Raw genomic sequence first — 21,338 nt, 5'->3', positions numbered from 1 at the left:
AGCACCCCCTGCTGGATGTCCCGGGGATCAGCTCTGCTAGCCAGTGTGCTCTCTTCTGGTGGCATCTTGCCACCGTAACTTCTGCTCCAGGGACCCACGTCATTCCCAGGACCTCAGCGTCCTCTTCGTGACACAACCCCTATGCCGTACTCTGTGCTCCCCCTGCTTCCAGGGAGTGTCACAGTTCCTTAGTCCACCTACTTCCTCAGTGACGAGTGGTGGGGGAGGACCCGGGCCCGCCCACTACTCCGGGTCCCAGCCCAGGGACCCTGTACATGGCCGCTGCTTATGGCACCCCCTCTGACTCAGTAGATTTCTCTGGGCCACTTCCCCATGGCCCCAGCACCCTCTTTGCCCTTGTATCAGGGCCTCAGCCTGCAGATCTCTGCAGCCCACCAGGAGCTGCCTTTAGCTCCCTGGGTCTCTGCCAGCAGCACTGCTCTGTCCAGGGTGTTTGCTGTCTTCAGCCTGCCAGGCAGCCAGTCCATCTCCCTCCTCGAGCTCCAGGGACTGCTGCTCTGTTCTGCAGCCCTTCTGATATGGGTCTGCACAGCCCCTCTCTGATTGGCTGCCTCCTGTGCAGCCTCCCTAGGGGCTCTCTTAACCCCTTAAAGCCCAGTGTGGGGCAGGCACCCCATCACGCTCTGCCACCAAGAGATGGCAGGACTTTGCCATGTTTGGGAAGGATACGCTCCCTGCCATGCTTATTAAAGGTTCACCCGATTCCCAGTTGATTGCCATTTTCTGATGCCAAACCTCCTTGCAGTGTTTGGCCCTGGGCTCCCTGTGCCTGAACCGCTTCTGCTCCCTGCTGTCAAACATCCCCTACAGTGCTATCATACTGTCTGTAGGAGGGGAAAAGATGCTGCAGGAAAGCGTTGGCTGGAAGGCACGAGCTCAGAGTGTCTGCCTGCTGCCTTGTGCCCACACCCAGCAGTGGCGTCGGGGGGTTTACAAGGCCTGTTTGTAAGACTTGTGCTGAGTTACGGTAGGTCAGGGCCTGTCAAACCGGTGCCGCCTACGACGGTTTCTGCCCATTGCACAGGGAGTTACAGGCACTACAGCTGCACCAGTTCAGCCAGTTGTCCTAACCGCCCGCCCAGTACTTTGCCTTGCAAATGATCTCCTCCTCCCTGGGCACTGTCACTTCCGGAATGCACTGGTACGCCTCCAGCTGTAAGGCATCCTGGGCCTGTGGCTCTGCGAGGGTGGAAGTGTAACCATAAAAACAGAGCCCGGAGAGCCAAGGCCCTCAGCCATTATGTACAGCAGCTTCCCTGGCTTAGTTTTAGACACCCCCTCTGCACTTCAGTGGTAATTCACCTGGGGAAGCCAACAAACAAGCTTGTGTTTCCTTCTTAAATAAAGATCATGCCACCTTATGTTTGCACAGCATCTACCAGAATAAGATTCCAATGTCGACTCAGCCTCTAGGCATTACGAGCGCGTAAAAATGTGCATTAACCATTCCTCTCTGGTCTATGGCTATATTACAAAACCACCGCAGCTGCCCAGAAAGGCCTACAACTTCATCAGCACTGGTTGATACAGGTCAGGACGTGAGGTGCTTTGGCACAGTGATATAAGGTGCTGTTGTAAGGTGTAAGCCCAAGGTGCTGTTCAGTAATCACACTGCACCCTAGGTGCTTAAATGAGATCCTCTGTCTTCTGTGATGAGGTTCCAACTGCCCCTACCTACCAGCACAGGGGCTGCTGCAGCCTCCCTCTCCCAGACTTCCTGTGGGGGAAGCTAAACCAGTTAAAAGGACCGTTTCCAATACCACATCTAGCATCTGGCTCCAGCAGACCTGGATCTTCCCCCTGCTCTCAGCCCTTTGCTTCCATGAGCACTAAATATACCCGCAACTTTACGAAAGTCAAAACTAGATTTCACAGAATAGAAAAACTGCTGCACCAGCCACAGGTGAGAAGTACAAAGACTAAAGATATCTCATGAAAAGAACTGCTGCCACCTTTCTCCTCCAGGTCTCCTAACACTCCCTGCAGTGGATGAGGGATACTAGCCAAAGGAAAGAAATATTTATCTAGGCCCGAAGAGGAGGGTAAGAACAGCCGAAGGGGGAGTAATTAAGGGGGAAATGGTGGGTAGATAAAACTGAAAATGGGAGATAAGAGGGTCTTGCTTTATCCCTGGTTCCTTCACTGATTCACTGTGGGGAACTCAGCAAGATCCTCAAAAATATATCTGTATCTCCCATGGAAGTAAATGGAAGTTAGGGCCCTAAATACCTTTGAGGAGCTGGGCCTGAGGGCCTGGTTCTACCAACCTTTGTTCTGACTGAGCCATACAGTTCTTTGCAAGTAGTCAGAGTCCCTATTGGGTTCAATGGAAATTCAGCATGAGCAATGGTGGGAGAATCAGGCCTCAAGAGACAGACTGACCCACGCCAGAGGTGGGCAGAGGGCAAAGCAGGAACTTTCCTCTTCTCACGTATGCTCCACTCAAGGCCCAGGAACAATTTCAGGCCCATCCTTCCATGTGCTCCCAGTGGTGTAACTCACCCGCAGGGAGTGAGGAAGAGGGGGCATGTCTTGTTTGTCTTAAACCTGCTGTATTAATACTCAGCATTCACTGGGGCTCACAAAGAGAAGGGCTTCCTCTTTCAAGCAGTACAAGCCAAAGTCTTGTTTGTTAACCAACACATTACATCAATATCTTTACCAGTTGCCACCTGGCTCAAAGGCAGCACCACTCTCTGGCTAACCATTCAGCACGTGGCCAGGTCCCCATTCTTGCCCCTGAAAATGACTCCAGTAACTGCACAGTGGAGCATGGTTTGCTGTTCATCCGATCAGTGCCACGCCCTAACCTAGCTGGCAAAGAGCGCTCAGCTGAGATGCTTGTAATTCTTTGCACTGATTCTGAGATTAGCCCTGCGTTTCTCTTTCTCCCCACATGCCTGCTGTGTGTGGGACAGGTGCGTCCTGCTGCTGGAGCGGAAAGGTGTTTATAGGGCCGTTCTCTTGTCAAGAGGCTTTCTTTAAAAGAGGGCTCAATCCAAGATTGGATCCAGCTGGGGAGAAAAGTGCAGGGGCATTTTGTTGAGTGTGTTGTGGAGAGACAGAGAAACATTTTAGTAACTTAAAGCCCAGCAGATCAGGAATGTCTGCCTCTGCACTCCCACCTGACAAGTGACTGATTGATTAGAGGTGAAAATATTCTGGGAGGGGAGCAGCCCTGGAAAGCATGTCCAGCTACCTGACTATTTTTTTTTTTGTATTTCTGCCTCTGCCCCCATCCCCTCTGTGCCTGTACAATGTTCAAAAAGTATTTCTGGTAGTACATATTTGCCCTAGCTTTACCCCTTGAATAGCAAGGGGCCTGAGTCTCCACTGACTTGTATAAATTTTAACCCAAGATACCTGTGGAAAGTGGGTGCAAAATGCAATCACATGGGACTGAGCATGTTTTACACCCTCATTGTGCAAGTGCAATTGATAGCACAAGGACCAAGATGAGAGAATCAGGCCCTAAATGCCTTAAAAAATCTCCCCTTTTGGTGGATTTTCAGATTTCCTTCCATTTTTAAGACACATGATTTTGAGGGGAGGGATAGCTCAGTGGTTTGAGCATTGGCCTGCTAAACCCAGGGTTGTGAGTTCAATCCTTGAGGGGGCCATTTAGGGATCTGGGGCAAAAATTGGGGATTGGTCCTGCTTCGAGCAGGGGGTTGGACTAGATGACCTCCTGAGGTCCCTTCCAACCCTAACCTTCTATGATTCTATGAGTGTAAGCGTCTCAGACTGGGGATTGGCTCTTACTAGGTGTTTGTGCAGTAACTGGCCCAGTAATAATACCTTATCATCCAGAGGTCTCAAAGCACTTTACAAAGGAGGTCAGATGGGGAAACTGAGGTACAGAGAGAAGCCATGGCTTGTCCGAGGTCACCCACAGGCAAGTGGCAGAAATGGGAATAGAACACAGCTCTCCCAAGTCCCAGTCCAGGGCTCTATCCATTAGGCATCACTCCCTCTACATGGGACTTTTATCTGAATGGGGACCCCTAGATGCTATTGTAATACAAGTTATAAAAAGCGGGGGCCTTCTGTACCACTGTGCAGAGTCTTCTGGGGTGTACAGAGTCTCCACAGTACACTCTGTTGCTCAAGGAAGGATTATGCTACCAAGACCAATTTACACTGGCCTTCCAGCTCTGTCTAAGAACCGGGGGAGAAATCCTGGCCCTATTGAAATCAATGGCAAAACTCTCATTGACTTCAGTGAGGCCAGGATTGCATCCTATGGCTCCTACTAAACCAATCTATAATCTTCTTTGACCTAGTGGTGAACATCATTTTAAAAAAAAAACCTTTTTGAACCATTTTAATCCCACATCCAGAACCTGCCACCCCATCCATTTTTATTAGCTGGCTTAGCAGGAGCCATGTTTTAAATTGTATTACACGTGGCCTTCCAATGTGACTGTGAGCCCTGCGCTAGAATAATACCGTGCCCTTCAGTTTTACGTATGGTGCTTCAGAAACACTGCCTCCAGCTTCTCAACACTCCTCGGAGTTGGGGTTGCCACCCGTTCTGGTTTTAAGGGGTGCTATTTAGCTGGTGCCTTATGCCCCATGATCCTTATTAAGAAGCCACTGACCAGGGGAGAGTGTTTTCCAGCAATGAAGTAATGGATCAGATGCTGTAATAGAAACGTATGATTTTGTAGTGTACATAACACATTTTGGGTGATAGCCCTTTAAAAGGGAGGCTTGGTCTATATATTCCCCTAGGGCCTTTCTTGGTAAGTAGGATGGCTGCCGTACCTGTGAGAGAAAGCAGGAGCATTAGCCCCCGTTTTGAGAGGCTGGATTGCTTGTCCAAGTTCACCTAGTGAGTCTGCAGCGGAGCTGGGAACAGAACTCAGAACCAATTGAACTACTTGATCGAAAGGTCCAAAGGCACCAGTATTGCTGCCTAACTGGGAAGCTGCTTTCCCTTTCCCCCTTTCAATAAATGATGTTCCTAATCGGTAAGGAAGAGCTTAGAACTGACATTTAATCAACTGCAGTGGAGTTGCTGGAGTCATCCTCTTATAAGCTAATGATGAGGCAGGATTCTTCCCCTCTACCTGAGAGAAACCTGTGTCTGACTGTGCCAGACAGCGTGTGCAGAGGAACATTCCTCTGAAAAGCAGGGCGGGGTCGCAAGCTCTCCCTCCGGGGCTCTGCACTTTCCACCACAAACTGGTTTTGCTAGTCATTTTTAAAACCAGGCTTTATCCCTGCTTCTGGATCACCGGTTGCTTGGGGAGGAGCCACCCAGAAACTGCTCTTTTAACCCCCATCAGACTTTCCCAGCTGGAGCCTGTCATTCCATCTCAGCAGACTAGAGCAGAGAGGTTGTGCCCTGAAAAGTTCTGTGGACGCCAGGAAGGGAACTAAATTCCTGCCAAGATGTTCAAGGGAGTGGGCAAGGGCTCCCCAAGCAAAGCACCTCCAATCAAGCAAACCAAGTAAGTGTGACTCTTGGATTCTCTCTGAGCTCTGATGGGGTTAGAGCACGGATGGGAGAAAAGGTATCCAGGGAAAAGGTGGTCTCCGAATAAACAAGGATGTACAGAATAGCACAGAGGGAAGATCTTCCTACTGAGACCTGAACAAACAAGGTTCTCTTTGGGAATTGCCCAGAAACTTAGCCAAAATCTCCCCTCCCTTGATCGTCTGTGCGCTGATTGTCTCCCTGGTACTCCACCCCAGAGGTAGCTGCACGGTTCCTGCCTGAACACCATCTAGTTTGTGACAGGTTTCATTGTAGCAGCCGTGTTAGTCTGTATCCACAAAAAGAACAGGAGTACTTGTGGCACCTTAGAAACTAACAAATTTATTAGAGCATAAGCTTTTTTAAAGCTCTAGATGCATGTGAGAGATTGCAGTGATTAGCCACCTGGAAGGGGGAGGCATGACCTTAATTCAGGTAAGCGGATGGAAGGCTGTAGTGCAAGAGGCAGCCTGTGGACATGGCTGTTGCCTGTTTCCAAGAGAGGTTCTCAGGCAGACTAACTTCAGCTTATCAAGGTGTAGCTAGACTGTTAATAGCTCAGTGTACCATTTTCAGTGTCTCCAGCCTGTACAGCTCCAGCGGTAGGTGGCAGATGCTGCCTTACAAGCTGAGATGGACATAAGAGAAGGTTAAAACCTTCAGGAAAGGAACCCAAACCAAAGGGTCCAGCTGGCCCTCAGCTCAGAGTTCCCCCGCTCTTGGCTGAATGAAACAGGAGGTGGATGGGCTGGGCTGTAAATTGTGCGTATAATTCATTCTGGCTACAGGCATGTAATAGGGTGGCAGAGGTTGCTTCTTTTGGGGGTCTTTAAGCTGGAAGCCAGAGGGCTCCTGATAGGTAGAGGCTTGCCTGGGCATCTTTGAGAGGGAGGCCTTGTAAAGAGAGCCCTTTTCCTTATTCATATGGCAGACCCCAGCTCAGGCTTATTTGCCACCCTCCTCCCTCTCTGCCATGTTTTCTCAAAATCGTATTCCAGCTGCTGGGATTCGTTTTAAACGCTGCTCCCTGCCTGGCCACAGGGGAGGAAGGACAAAGCAAGGCCATTTGTAGCTCTACAGAAGCATAAATTGTACAGGGCTGCACACGTTAGCTCAGCCACTGTTTGCCCGAGAAGGGGCCTGACCAGAAAAGCTGATCTGCAGAGTGGGGGCTCTGAGAGCCAGGGCCAGCAGGTTGTCACATCTACATGTCTATAACTACAGTGTTTAAAAGCAGCTATTCAATTTGGTTGTACCCTGATTAAGCGGGCCAGTGTGTATGGGCCCCAGATCTCCTATAACCAGGTTAAAGAAACAGGCACTTAACTAAATCCTACATTTGCCAATGTGCTGTCTCATGTTAGCCCCCGGCTCCATTGCTCGGCACCTAGCGCAACAGCCTAAGGGCTTGTCTACACGGGCACTTTACAGGGGTGTGAAAAAACATCCCCCTCAGCACAGCAAGGTTCAGCGCAGTAGCGTGCCAATGTAGACCGTGCTGGGAGCCGCACCCCTCGTGAAGGTGGGTTTTTTAGAGCGCTGGGTGAGCTCTCTCCCAGCGCTCTGCCGTGACCACACAAGCCAGGTTAAAGCACTGCCCAGTGTGGCCTAGCCCTGAGTCTCTGAGGGGCCAAGCGCCCACGGCTAACAGTGAAGACAAGGAAGGTTGCAGGCTGTCTCCCTTGGAGACCTAGCTCTGCAATAAGATCCCTACCCAGAGGCCCCCAGCTTGAGTATTTTAGCCTAAATTTCTACAATCTTCTTTTTTCCAACCTGTTTGTGAAGCAATTTGGCCTTGTCCATGTCAGCCAGACCAGGCTGTATTGAAACCTCTGAAATTTGATTTAAACCATCCAAATACCTGTCAGCTGGGCACTTCTGCTGTTAAAGCTTTTCCAGACCTAGTTTACTGTCTCAGTCTGAGATTGCCCCTATATTCCTAGGTAAACTCTGGGCCAAACTGCCCAGCTGCAACTCTGTTGAAGTAAGGAGTCACCCCAGGGACTCAGCCCTGCCTCCTGTGCTGGGTGGAGTGACGGGGCATGCAGCCATTCTCAGGACAGTCTACCTCCTGCTCAGAAGATCAAGCCAGGCTGCTCGGGTTTATTTAAGGGCACCAGCCTATTGATAAATGATAATGCCTAGCACTTCCAAAGTGTTTTACAAACGTTAACTAATCCAGCCTCAGCCTGTGGGGTTGGTCAGTATCATCCCTGTGTCTGAGATGAAGAAACTAAGGAAGAGAGGTCAAATGGCTTGTCTTACGTCCTGGTGAGAGTTAAGTGTCTCCTGGCTCCCAACCCTGTGCTCAGAGCACCCAAGGGAGGCCTGGTGCTGTATATACGATCAAACACAAGAGGAGGGAGAATTGAATCTGGTCTGGCAGAATGTGCTGCCATGGGTGCAGGGAATTGGTAGGTCTTTCAGGTGTCTACCAACGAGTCCTGGAGTGGCCAGGTGAGCCTGGGTGTTAACAGACTCTAATTTCCTGGGTATCCTGTTCCTACCACCTCTCTGGAGTAGCCACATTTGAACAAGAAGAAGGGTATGGTACCAAGGCAGGACCTATGGAGGGTTTGCAGGATTGGGCTATCAACTGTAGCAGGATGCAGCAGGCAGAGGCCCATGCAGTGTACAGGAGAGGCTCCTATTCATACCAAGATGCTAAGCCCTAAGCAGGCTTGGGAGCTCTCCAGTGTCCATCCGTTCCTTTGATCCTGATGCAGAATGAAACAGATTAGCAGCAGCTTTCACTTGGGACTACAAGGAAAATGGCCCATTGTTAGGGGGAATTACTATGGGAATTTGGGGGAGGGGAATAGGAATGATGCTTGTAGCCCTATTGAAGTGCAGCAGGACAGATTAAAGTAAGAGCCAGGAAATAATCATGTTTGTGCTAGAAAGAAAAAGACACTATCCCGTCGGGACAACTGGCCTCCTTCACAGAAGGGATGTGTCCTAGGGAGTAAACCAAAGAATAATTAGAATAGTGCTTGATCCCTTCAAAGCATTAGTCCTTACCATCCCATGTGAGGGGGGAAGATTAGTATCCCCCCTCACTGATGAGGAAATAAACCTCTGCCAACAGGAACACTGGTGCATCCCTATTGCAGTCAACATAGTTGCACCTGAGTAAATTAGGTTAGAATACAACCACATGAGATTAAAAGACTTGTCCAGGACTACACTCTTAGGTTCCTGGCTCCGAATATACTTCCCCATTCTTTAGTTCAACTTGTCTCTTGCCAGGCTCAAATAGTCCATGCTTTAGCTTTTCAACATGAAGAAAAGGAGTACTTGTGGCACCTTAGAGACTAACCAATTTATTTGAGCATAAGCTTTCGTGAGCTACAGCTCACTTCATCGGATGCATACTGTGGAAACTGCAGAAGACATTATATACACAGAGACCATGAAACAATACCTCCTCCCACCCCACGCTCCTGCTGGTAATAGCTTATCTAAAGTGATCATCGAGTTGGGCCATTTCCAGCACAAATCCAGGTTTTCTCACCCTCCGCCGCCCCCCCCCCACACACACACACAAACTCACTCTCCTGCTGGTAATAGCCCATCCAAAGTGACCACTCTCTTTAAAATGTGTATGATAATCAAGGTGGGCCATTTCCAGCACACATCCAGGTTTTCTCACCCCCACACCTGGATGTGTGTTGGAAATGGCCCACCTTGATTATCATACACATTTTAAAGAGAGTGGTCACTTTGGATGGGCTATTACCAGCAGGAGAGTGAGTTTGTGGGGGGGGGGGGGGGGCGGAGGGTGAGAAAACCTGGATTTGTGCTGGAAATGGCCCAACTCGATGATCACTTTAGATAAGCTATTACCAGCAGGAGCGTGGGGTGGGAGGAGGTATTGTTTCATGGTCTCTGTGTATATAATGTCTTCTGCAGTTTCCACAGTATGCATCCGATGAAGTGAGCTGTAGCTCACGAAAGCTCATGCTCAAATAAATTGGTTAGTCTCTAAGGTGCCACCAGTACTCCTTTTCTTTTTGCGAATACAGACTAACACGGCTGTTACTCTGAAACTTTTCAACATGAGGACCCTCGCTTCCAGGCTTCCCACCACCTGGATCATAAATGCTAGGCTCTAGATGGGGGTGGCAAGACTGCCCCCCCAGCATATTTGATCCTCCAGGCTTCATCTGTAGTCAGAAGATATTGACAAAATGGAAGCAGGGGAGAAGAGAGCAACCGGAACTGTCAGCGGGGCTGGAGAGAGTGACTTCTGGGGAAAGGTTGAGTTATGCAGCTAATCAGTCAGCCAGGAGTGGATAGCAGCATAATGCCCGGAGATCTGAAAGGGGTAATCACCACAGATGGAGCAGAATTGGCATTGCCTTTCTGTAAGATGTAACAGTTAATAGAACAGTCTCTCAAGGGAAGGGCTGCAATCCGCCCTGATGTCAGGCCTATCCGCTGCTTCAGTGTCCCTTTCCTGGGGTCCCCGATCACGGTCCATATCCTACAAGTACATCCCTTCCTCGGGGTTCTGTGCTGTTAAAATAACAGGTCAGTGTCAACCCAGACTCTATAGTTCATACAGCCCCTTGTTGGGCTCAATAGTTCCTTTCCAAAAGCCAAGTCCTTCTGCCTGGTGTTGTCTAACACCTCTTCCCTGTAAGGTGTCTGTCTGCCCCTGCTCCTCATGGCAGGTGGCTCCTTTCTCTCTGGCTGGGTGGAGAGCCCCTTCCCAGGTCCTCTCTCATCCCAGATCTCCTGCTGTAGCCTTCCTATTCCCTGCAAGTCTGTGTTCCTCTGGTTGAGCAGGAGGTCTCTCTCATGAGACACAGCACTCTTCTCTGAGGATCAGGTGACCTCCCATCTACCACCTGGTTCCGGGCCTCAAATGCCATCAACTGCAGAAGCAGTCTAGACCTGGCACAGGCAAGGCTGAGCCCCAAACCCCTTGGCTTTGGAACATTAAACTGAAGATTGTACAAAGCCCTCTCACGTACACTGTAGGGAACAGTTATGCTATATGGGGGTGGGGGGTAGTTGGACTAGATGAATGTCTGCATCTCTAATTTCCATTATTCTGGCTTGGTGGTCCCCTGGCTGAAGGAAGGATGGCTTTTGGATTTCTCCTTTCCTGTTTTCCTGAATGCACACAAGGAGATAATACTCCATGAAGCCTGAGAATAAAGTGATTCGGCCAGCTCTGAAGCCAGTTTGGAAGGGAATGCAGTCCTCACAGTCCATGAGCAAATTACTTTCATTAGACGCGATAAACTTCAGATCTGGATGGGAACTCTCCCTAGTTTGGGTTGGGGGTGGCATTCAGGTACATGGTGTTGGTTTGGCCCATTGTATCGAGACGGATCAGTGCAAAGTCTGGCTCCAAATCCAGACTCTCCCAAAGCTCAAGGCTGTTCAGCTGTGGGAGCGTAGCCCAGGCCCGTCTCGAGGGCTGTTATTCAGAAGGACAGGGGTGACTTTCCCCTGCCCATATCAGCTGGCTCAGAAATGCAAAAGCGGAATTCGGAACAAGTGAATTCATTCACTACTCTGTCTCGACATGCAGCAAGGCAGTGAGTCATGGTCCCCTCCCTGAGCAGAGAGCCAGGGCAGGAATCCTGGGTGGTGCTCAAGTGTTTGCTCTCAGAGCTCCTCCTCATTCCAGAGAAGGGGAGCTGCCAGGGGTGTCAGTGAAGAGTGAAGATCTTGTGTAATGGACTGAAAAATGAAAAAAACAGCCTGGTACATGCACTGACTAAGCAGGAAACAGGGACAGGCTCCTGGCTGGTTGCTCCTTTAAAGTCTCCCTCAGCCCCTACTGTCTAGCCAGGTGCATGGGACAGGCCCACGGCTGCAGCTTCCACAATTTATCCCAGGGTTTTGCAATTTATCCCGCGAGTCTCACTTCCACAGACATGCTGTGCATGTGTTCTCTGCGTACATGTGTATCACATGGGGGTGAGATCCGCGGGACAAAGTGCACTTCCCACCTGGGAAGCGGGGCTGAACTACACAGAGGAGAACAACACTTTACAGCTTTCCAAGAGCTTTGCACACACTAGTCTTCACAATCCCCCGGTAAGTCAGCTCAGGCTCATTTCCCCCCACTTGCAGAAGGGGAAACTGAGGCACAGAGGTGCTGTGACTCTTGCCCAAAGCCACTGAGGGAATCAGGAGCTGCTGATTCTCAGGTCGATGCTGAAAACCACGGACTACGCCACACTCTTGAGAAATGAAAAGAAAGGGTGAAGAAAACCGATTGAGTGAGAAATGAGAAAGCTGGTGTAAATTGATCATGAGCTAGAAAGGCATCTCGGAGTGGGCACATGGCTCAGGGCGTGTCTGAGCAGATGAATGAGTGTGCGCCTCTGGCTGATTGTGTGAGTGCGTACCTGTCGCTGTATGTGTGTAGGTGTCTAATGCATGTTAGTGCATGCGCTTCTCAGACAGAACCACATCTCTGACTGCTGCAATGTATGTTTCTGTGTCTTGGCGTGGGTGCACGTCTGAGTGAATCTAGGTAGCTGGCTGTATGTTTCTATTATGTTTTCGTGTCACCTTTTGGGTCGAATGCAGCTCTGGTAAAAGCAGGTACAACTCCCACGAAAGTTTTTGGTCCAGATTCATTGGTGAGGTGTATTACATGTCGGGTGTAAGTTGCCAGTAAACAGATGTAACTAGCCAAGAAATGTAACTTACATCTATAGGGCCGACCTTCCCCCATGCTACTCATTTGTGTGTGTCTCCCCATCCCCACCCCTACACAAGGCTTTATGCAGATTGCACCATCCCCAGCGCTTAAGAAGCAGCCCCCTAATTTGACTTGTGCAGTCCTCTCCAACTACACCAGCCATTCCATTTCTTCAGGCTGAAAGTTACATTCATTTTCAGCACCCACTGAGTGCAAGATCACTGCTGGTTATGGTACTGGAGTCCTGTTTTCTGACCAGTAAGCTGACATATACTTGACATCACTGTTTACATCACTGCTGATTTTGGCCCTGTGTGTGTACAGCTGGTACATAAGTGCACCCAGATGCATGTGTGTCTCTGAACAAAGCTTGTGTTTGTATGCCTGACAGGTGAATCTTGTATGTCTCCGTAAGTGCGTATCTGCGTATTCACGGTGCAGCTCTCTGCCTGTCAGTGGCACCATCTCCACCCTGGAGGTGAAGCAGGTGTTCACCTAGGGCAGAAACGATCAGAAGCAGCAAAATATTCAGTAACTGTGGATAACCGCAGGGCTGGGAGGGACAGGCATTTACTGGCTTGCTGAGGGCAGCAGAACTGGCTCTGCCTTGATGGGTCCTATACAGTACCACGTGAGGGCACTCTATAATGCAAGGGCAACAATGCCTGAGTGCATTCTCAGGGTTTTCACATTAAATGGGATAGGGAACGTGAAGGTAATAAATGGAAATCGGATGGCAGTGAAATCTGCTTATCGTGTGCGGCAATCTGAAGGAAGCCCAGCAGGGAGGTCTGGCTACAGACACAAGGGACCAGGTTCATTCCTGCATGACTCCAGTTATACACCGGTGAAACTGCACTGAAAACAGCTGGGTTGCATCAGCTGGAGTGATGCAGTGGCGAACAGTGCACAAGAATCCAAAAGGTGGCATTACCACAGCTGGTGATGTGAAACGTGCAGGAGATTGCAACTGCCCTAGCAAGAATCCAGGGAAATGGCAGGGGCCTTGCTTGTCCCAACAGAGCGATCTTATGGCATTGTTAACTCTCCAACTCCAAAAGTCTGAATCTCACCACACCAAGAGCTGCTGTAAAACACACCAGCAGCACTTTGTGTGCAAAGAGCACTCAAAAGAGACGGCAGAGGCGGAAAATGGAGTAAGATGGTTCGTGCGCAATGTTGAACTAAACCTGGGGCTGCATGGACCACTCCCCTTTGCTGCCTCGTAGACCTGAGTTTCCTGGAGCCTGAGAGAACCAGATGGTAATGGCCCTGATGAACCCACATCCGTGTGGCTGTTTAGAAGGGCTCCAGCTAGTGAGTGAGACTTACCTCTGCAAGGGTGGTTTGCTTTTATCTACTTGCTTGTTTCTACTTCCCTTCAGGTCCTCGACCAATGAGCTGGCCGTGCTCGTCTCCCGCATGCAGAAGAATGCTGACCAGGTGGAAAAGGACATTCTGGAAACACAGGCCAAGCTCAAGCAGGTAACTGCTGGGCAAAGAGAAGGGTGGCAATGTAGGCATGAGACAAAGGTGCTGGTGGGGAGTAAGGACATCAGCATTTGGCCACATGTAGTGAGCCAGCGAGATGCCATGAAATGCAGTACCAACGACAGTTGTGCAGGTGCTTGCATCAATCATGGCATCTAGGCAATGCCTTCATGCATAACTTTGAGCCTGGATCACTTACAGATAAAAGAGGGACCTAGATGATAGGGTAGACTCACTAGGTGAGCCTGTGAAAACCAGGCGTTCGGAGAGATCACACCCTGTATCAATGCTCTGACCTAGATCTCTCGATTGCAAACTAATCCTGGGATCTGGCCTGTGGGGGGCTTTGTGGCTGTTCTCTTTGGATGACAGGATATAAGTAACTACCAGCAGAACAAGGCTTTAGAATTCCAGCAGGAGAACGCGAAAAACCTGAAGGAAGCTGAGACCCTACTGAAGGACCTCTTCCTGGATGTGGATAAAGCAAAGAGGCTGAAGCATCCCCAAGCCATCGAAATAGAAAAAGAGTGAGTGGAGAATGCATGTCTCACGCTGCTCTCCTCTGGGCTGGGCACAAAGCTGGGATGAATGGGAGTCTGAATTATTCTTAACTGAGTGACTTAGTGAGCTGAGCAAAGCAGTCAGGGTCAAGCCCTACCTCTGGCAATTATTAAGATTTATTACTGGTATTGCAGTAGCACCTGGGAACTCCAGTCACTGACTAGGATCCTACTGTGCTAGGCTCTGTACAAACGCAGAACCAAAAGGTGGTCCCTGCCCCAAAGAACTTATGTGACTCTCTGTGACTTTGGTCACTTACCTTCTCTGCCTCAGTTTCCCCATTGATAAACTGGGAATTATACCTCCCTCAGAGGGGTTTTGCAAAGACTGAATAGTAAATGTTTATAAGGGTCTTTGAACATGGAAAGTTTTGTATAAGCTGTAAGCATTGTTGCTGTCTCATGCCTGAAGGTTCTTGTTGTTCTCCACTCTCTAATGCAATAGCTTTCGATTAAACGTTGGTGGAACAAAGCATAAAATATCATGGGGCACATTCCCGAAAGTGCAGCCTGATATCCACACCTATGTTATGTGTGCAGGGACACAGATATTTAGACATCTGAATCCCCCTGTGTGCGCACAAACGAACCATGTGCACACGCTGCTACTGTCGTAATTGCATGTGCAAATGTGAGTGTATGTGAACAAATAACATCTAAAAGGGAAGATTTCTGAGCCTCCAATATCCAGACATGTAGCAAACTAGCTAAAAAAGCTGAAAAATCACCACCTGGCATATCGTATTGTGTTAGTATTAATACCTCATAGCACTGTTCATTCATAGATCTCAAAGCACGTTGCAAAGGATCATTGTACAGAGGGGAGGCACAGGGAAGCAAAGTGACTTGCCAAAGGTTACCCTGAAAAGTCAGTGGCAGAGCCAGGAATAGAAACCAGGTCTCCTGAGTTCCAGACCAGTGCACTGGTCACTAAGGCTAGGTCTACACTGAGCATCTTACAGCTGTGCCACTACAGCAGTGCCGTGATAAGGTACGCAGTGTAGCCGCTCTCTCCTGCCAACAAAATAAAACCACCCCCAACGAGGGGCAGTGGCTTTGTCGGTGGGAGAGAGCGTCTCCCACTGACAAAGCGCCGTCCACACCGACGAAAGTGCAGTGTAGACATAGCCACCCTGCTTCCTAAAAAGCCCAATACAACCAGTGGGAGGGCGGTTTCCCTACTGCAGCACAAAGCGGAGCCCTGGAAAAGAGCACCGTGGGTTAAAGCTGTATAGCATAGCAGCAGAATAGCTTGAAGCACCATCTCTTACGTGAGTAATCATTTTTAACGCACTCTCCCCCTCTCTAGAATGAAAATCTGAAAGGAAAAATACTCTGTACTCCTTACATTTGGGAGTGATTTAATTTTCCTTCTCGGGAGGGATAAAAGTGCCCCTCCTGAGCTCTGTGCAAGCATCAATGCCTGCGCTCCATTCCCATGCTCCCCCTCGGGCTCAGCTCAGGAGAGAACCCCCCGAGCCAGAGAGCATCTCGGCATGTGCCACGCACCACAAGGGTGGCTGGTGGGTCAAGTGGGGAAAGCAGAACATGCTGGGTTCTCTGGGTGAAATCCTGGCTCCACAAAATTCCCTTTGAGTCCCGTGGGGCTGGGATTTTGCCCTGCATTCTGTTGTAGTCACCACAGAGAATTGGCAATGAGGTGTGCATCTCGTTCCTCCCTCCCTCACATACAGCATCAAGCAGCTCCATGACCGTGTGACACACCAATGTGCCGACTACCGAGATCTCTATGAAAAGTTGAACGTTCCTGAAGGGGGTTCCAAGGTGGACTGGGCCAAAATTCTAGACCAGAAGCAGGTAAAAGCAGCAGTTCCAGCTGCTTTTTGGGGCAGACGCATGCTCTGGAAACGTCAATGCCAGCCCTCCTATATCAGCAAGCAAAACAAGGCTGCTAACGTGTCTGAGATTCTATACACGCCTACCAACCACTGCCCTCTCCCTTCAGATTAGCCACAAGTGTCAAGTATGACTCCCTCCGGGGGTGGGGAATGGTATTATTGGTTTTTTCTAACATCCCATGTGACGGGAGATATTTTTCCGTTCTGAGCATTTGTTGGTGATTTACCATGCTGATCCTGTTTGTGGGGTGAACAGGCTGCCTCTATAACTAGCAGGTGCCCACGGTGCATATTGTGGCCTTTGCTATATTGCAACATCTGGGTGTGTGTAGCACCCGCGCTTCAGTGAACTTAGACTAATTTGGGCTAAAGCCTGAGCTCTGGGACCCTCCCGCCTCGCAGGCTCCTGCCTGAGCCAGAACAGCCTTAGCCCAAGCCCCTAAACAGCCCCTTAGCCCAAGCCCCTTAGCCCAAGCACAGGCCAGCTGTGGGTTTTTAACTGCTGTGTAGACCCACCCATTGTTGGGCAATGTGGCATGAATATCTGCTCTTTGCCCTCTATGTATTTGACAAATAGCTGAAAGGAATAAAAGTAACCAAACATGCTTAGAAATTGGCCATATGGTCTCTTCCCATTTGAAGGGAGGCGTGAGGGTACTGGCCAGTTTCCAATTCCCAGTACCAAAGTGCAGTGGAAAGTTCCCAACAGAACCTTTTGCACTAGCCTCTGGCAGTAGGAAATTAGGGAAGGGTGTTTTCTGTCCCCTAGAGAAAAATACATGCTCACCACGTAGCTCATTTGTGTGCAGAAGCAAGTCAACGCGGGACAATATGGCCCCACTGTGCCAGAGCTGGAGAAGCAAATAGCAGAGCACAACATCCTCCAGAAGGAGATAGAAGCCTATGGCCTCCAGATCAAGAACCTCCACAGCCCGGTAAGGTACCCTCCCTCCATCTCCTACCCCATCTCCACTCATAACGCTGTGAGCCCTACACCCAGTCCTGGTGGGAATCCCAGGGATCCAACGTCTCCATTGTCATTGTCGCCTCCATTCTGTACCACGCTAACACGGCTTCATTCTTGCAATCACAGCCACGCACAGGGCTATTGATCACATCTGTACTGCACAAGTTAGTATATGGCACTGACTACTCTCCCACAGCCCGGCTTGGTCCAGTGCAAAACCTGGGTGGATTCTTTGGGGCCAGTCTAGTTCAAAATCCGTGCCTGGAACCTGGAGTGGGTCTCACTAAAATATCACTCCAGAATATTTGAACTGTCAAGTGGCCACCATGTGTTGAATGTCACCATGAAAAGGTTTTTTTTTTGTTTTGTTTTTTTTGAAGCTTTGTTTATTGTTGGCCTTTGGGGTTCAAGCCTCTCTCCAGCCAACTTTTTGGCCTTTGTTGCCTCTTCTGAGCCCTGTGAGCCCATGAGTAGGCGCCGCTGGTTGAGCGATAACCCAGCTCCATTACCAGAGATTCCTATGGAAGCAATGGGTCCTGGTAACTGTGTGCAGGATCATAGGACATATTTGCTGGGCAGGTAACCAGCGTTACTGTATTTTGTGAGAGAGGGGTGTGGTCTGTTGTTTTTGATCCCAGGCCTGGGAGCCAGAAATGCCCGTCTGTGACTTTGGGCAAATCACTTAATCAATTCACGCCTCAGCTTCCCCATTAGTGAAGTGTGAATAACAGCATCCTGCTGAGACACGGTTTAATTAAGGCCTATAAAGTACAGTAAAAGCACTGATGGTCAGCATCTGTTAACCAGTAGCCAAACACTGAAGCGGATTGACCCAGACAATGGCATGATCCATGTAGCATCTGGGTTTGCTCCATTTGTCCTGAACAGCAGATAACATGGCTGAGACTGGGCCTGGAACAGCTCTACCAGGAGAGCTAGACGGAGGTTTTCATTTGGTGGAGGTAGCAAGAAAGCTGCCTCAGCTGGAAGCCAGTCTGCGTACTCTGCACTAGGCTCTGGGACGGTTCTTGGGCAGTTTGCAAATGCATGTGCAAGTGTTTATCAAACCCGCAAGTTTACTGACTGCCCTGTTTTCCTTCTTCCTTTGACGGGGGCCGGATAACACCACAGAACGTAGCAGATTTAAAGAGCCAGTACAAGGACTTGCTGGTAAGAGTCTTGCTCAGTGTGATGTGCCTTGCAAGATGTGTTGCTTTGTGTCAGCCTTAGGGAAATAGGCTTGGGCTGGTTCTCTGGATATTCCAACTGGTGGGTGGGTCAGTGCTATGTCGGTGACCCATTTCTCAGGGCACGGAGGGAACGCAGCAGAGCCTGGGGGCAAAAGCCACTTTGTGTAGCTTCTTCACATCACAGGGTCTGATATTCCCCTCTCAGGCAAATCAAGAGCAGCTTCATTGGATCCAGAAGCACTAGGCCAGTGCACGTGAGGAGAATCACACCCGTTATCTTGTTTGTGACCCCACAGTCCATTTCTCTGGAGAGGATCAAATTGCCACAAGCAGGGGATTATGGGTATGGTTTGGGAATCTGGGGGACCAAACCCCCAGATCCAAACACCCCTAGACCTTGGGGTATTCAAAATCCAGATCCAAATTTTGCAGCTTAAGCCTGTCTCTGATTAGGAGTCCAAATGGGGAATAAGCAGCTGGGGGAGAGGAGTTTGCAACTGTCCTCCCTAGTTAAAACCAAGGAAGGACAAATAGGGCAAATATCCCCCATGGTGGAAACCTTTCTCAGCCTCCCCTGAGGCGTCAACATGGCTTCAGATTCTGGTTTGACAAAAACATCCTGTTTGAAAAGAGTGAGGGAAGAGGGAATGAAAATTACATCAGATAAGAACCGGTGAGGGGCAGCTGTTTGAAAAGGCCTCTGGGGATCTGTTAACAGATGAACAATAACCAAGCAGGGAAGGGACTGGACTCTTCTCAGTGCAGATGCTGACGTCTCCTCTCTTTGATATGAATGGGCAGAAAGCCTCCATCTGGCGAGGGCAGAGCCTGGGCAGTCTGTACAACCACCTGCAAGGCTGCACCAAGGAGCTGGGTTACCTCACGGACCAGCAGAACAAAATTCTGAAGCAGGACTGGAGTGACCAAATGGCTGACCTACCGGGCATGCGCCGGGAGTACGAGGTAAATGCTCTGCAGGCCTCTCTGTGTCTGGGAGACGAGGTGTCTCTATTCAGCAAAATCCTCCTCATTTCAGGTTGGAGGAGGATTCTCTCTAGCTGACCTCTCCCCTCCTGGTACAGCTAACCAGCTAATTAGTTACTAACCCAAAAACAACACCAAGTCACAGAGAACCCGGAAATGAAAACGTAGTTAGGACAAACTTGGCTCTGCTTCGTCTCAGCCAGCCCCATGCATGGCTGTCTCCAGCCTCCCGCCGGCATTTACACATTGCTGCTTCTTCTCTTTCCCCTGAATGCTTGTGTGTTCACGTGAGCCAGGTGACCACTATTTCACACCCTGGCAACTGCCATTTCTCTGCCACGCTGACTCGGGCAGCCTGACTTGTGACGCAGGCATTTAAATCCCTTCACTTCTGCAGAACTTCAAGGCTAATGAGCTGCTTAACCAGGAGGAGTATGTGAACCAGCTCCAGGATGACGGAGACAGGATGATTGAGCTGAAGCACCCCGCTGTGGAGCCGATACAGGTAGGGGACCCAGGTTGGAGCCTGCTTTCCTTCCCCCACCCGCCATACTGAGTTGCCCTCCAAGACACTGGCTCCAAAGTCATGCACCAAGGAGGGGCATGACGCGAGGCATTTCAGAGAGACTCCCTTTGATACAAGACCCTCGGAAGGAAGAGCTGATTTTGCAGAGTATGTTCTCCCTGCCCCAGACAAAGGTCTGTGTACACAACAAAAGCTCTGCGTGGGCTAGCCAGCCCGAGCTAGCCTGAATCCAGCTCGCGCAGCTTCAGCCTGGGTAGTATAAGCCCAGCAAGGAGTCTGGGTACAAGCTCGGCTCTCTAGCTCTGCTGTCTTCACTGCTATTGTTACCCACGCTAGCTGAATTCAGGCTGAATTCACTGTTGCTGTGTAGACAGCCCTTAGATCAGATTCCTGCTTATTGAGGCCCTTTCAAGTGAACACTTGATGAAGGGAACTAATCTGTGTGCAACATGAGTATAACTTACATCAGCTTGTCAGCTGGTGAGGATCAAATTCGCCCCCGGGGTAAGCAGGCTCAGTCCCCATTGTTTTCAGTCGGAGTTACCCTTGCTTACACAAGGGTCTGAATTTGATCCCTACAGGACTTAACTTGCCTTGAAGTCAAAGGGAGCTGCACCTGCTTACACCAAGGCTGATTTTAACCATGTTAGCGTGAGTAAAATCATGTGAGGAGCTGCTTTATCATCCAGCCCTTCTATCTGTCACTCTACCTGCTAACATACCCTCTGTCTGTCTCCTCAGCATGTCAGTTACACCAGGACTGCACTGCCACTGAATAACAAGTCAGTGCAAGTCACCATCAGTGCCACTTCGACACACACGCACACTCTGACCAGCTCGCACCTGCTGTGTAAATTGCACCATCACTGCTGATTTGGGGCCTCAAAAATTCTCCTGGCTGCTTTGGGCCCTACTTTTTCCAGCAAGCTGAATGATCAAATGCAGCAGAAAGTCAATCTGTTTAAAAGGCTAAATCGGGGATAGTCAACCTTCAGTCCTGAATGCTGTCTAAGCAGCTGCTCCCTTCCAGGGCAAGGGAAGGGAACAGACCTGTTGCACCAGTACGGTATGGTCTGGGGGGTTGGTTTTGTTTCTTATGGAGCAGGTTTTTCCTGTGGCTGCGCGACTGAGAACACAGTTCTGGCCGACTCTAGAAGACTCTCTTTATAAAAGCTGGATATGCTGCAGTCTAAGGGTTGAGTTTTCCTGCATAAGAGAGACAGTCTGTAAAAACAAGTCCATCCTGAAAAGATGAAAAAGGCCTTAGCTTCTAGGGTGTGGACACCAGGTAACCGAATCTGGGCTTCAGCCTCTCCCATCTGAACCCGACCAAGGCCACAAGAGAAGAGGAAGTCCTTTCCCTGATCCATGAATCAGGGAAACAAAAGTTGCTAGAGTGGTTGAAGTGAGGTCACAAGGTCCTCTTGACCTCTCACCCTTCCGTTAGAGCTGCCGTCTTCCCCTCATGGAAATCCCTTTCCCTCCCTCCCCCATGTGTGTCATTCAGCACTTGCATCACAGCATCTCTTCCAGAGCTGAGAGTATTGACCGACTGTTCCAGACCAACGGGAATCTGAGAGCAATACAG

The 21,338-nt window shown here is 49.8% G+C and overlaps 1 protein-coding gene across 3 annotated transcripts in view; it reads left to right on the top strand.

Annotated features, from left to right (window-relative positions):
- Positions 1 to 21,338, top strand: part of EVPL (envoplakin) — a 52,843-nt gene that overhangs the window by 10,852 nt on the left and 20,653 nt on the right. For 2 of the 3 annotated variants that reach the window (XM_073310644.1, XM_073310646.1), the window contains exons 4-10: positions 13,559 to 13,658; positions 14,037 to 14,191; positions 15,919 to 16,042; positions 16,893 to 17,018; positions 18,182 to 18,220; positions 19,042 to 19,203; positions 19,622 to 19,729. In XM_073310644.1, coding sequence (XP_073166745.1) covers positions 13,559 to 13,658; positions 14,037 to 14,191; positions 15,919 to 16,042; positions 16,893 to 17,018; positions 18,182 to 18,220; positions 19,042 to 19,203; positions 19,622 to 19,729 — 814 coding nt within the window. Of the gene's footprint in view, positions 1 to 568; positions 5,478 to 13,558; positions 13,659 to 14,036; positions 14,192 to 15,918; positions 16,043 to 16,892; positions 17,019 to 18,181; positions 18,221 to 19,041; positions 19,204 to 19,621; positions 19,730 to 21,338 lie in introns of those variants that run through there. The other variant, XM_073310645.1, reaches the window with a different exon arrangement.

This window comes from Lepidochelys kempii, chromosome 14 (assembly GCF_965140265.1).
Source record: "Lepidochelys kempii isolate rLepKem1 chromosome 14, rLepKem1.hap2, whole genome shotgun sequence".
Classification (NCBI taxonomy): Eukaryota; Metazoa; Chordata; order Testudines; family Cheloniidae; genus Lepidochelys; species Lepidochelys kempii.
Note: the sequence above shows the minus strand (reverse complement) of the source record. Positions and strands in the feature narration are given on the sequence as shown.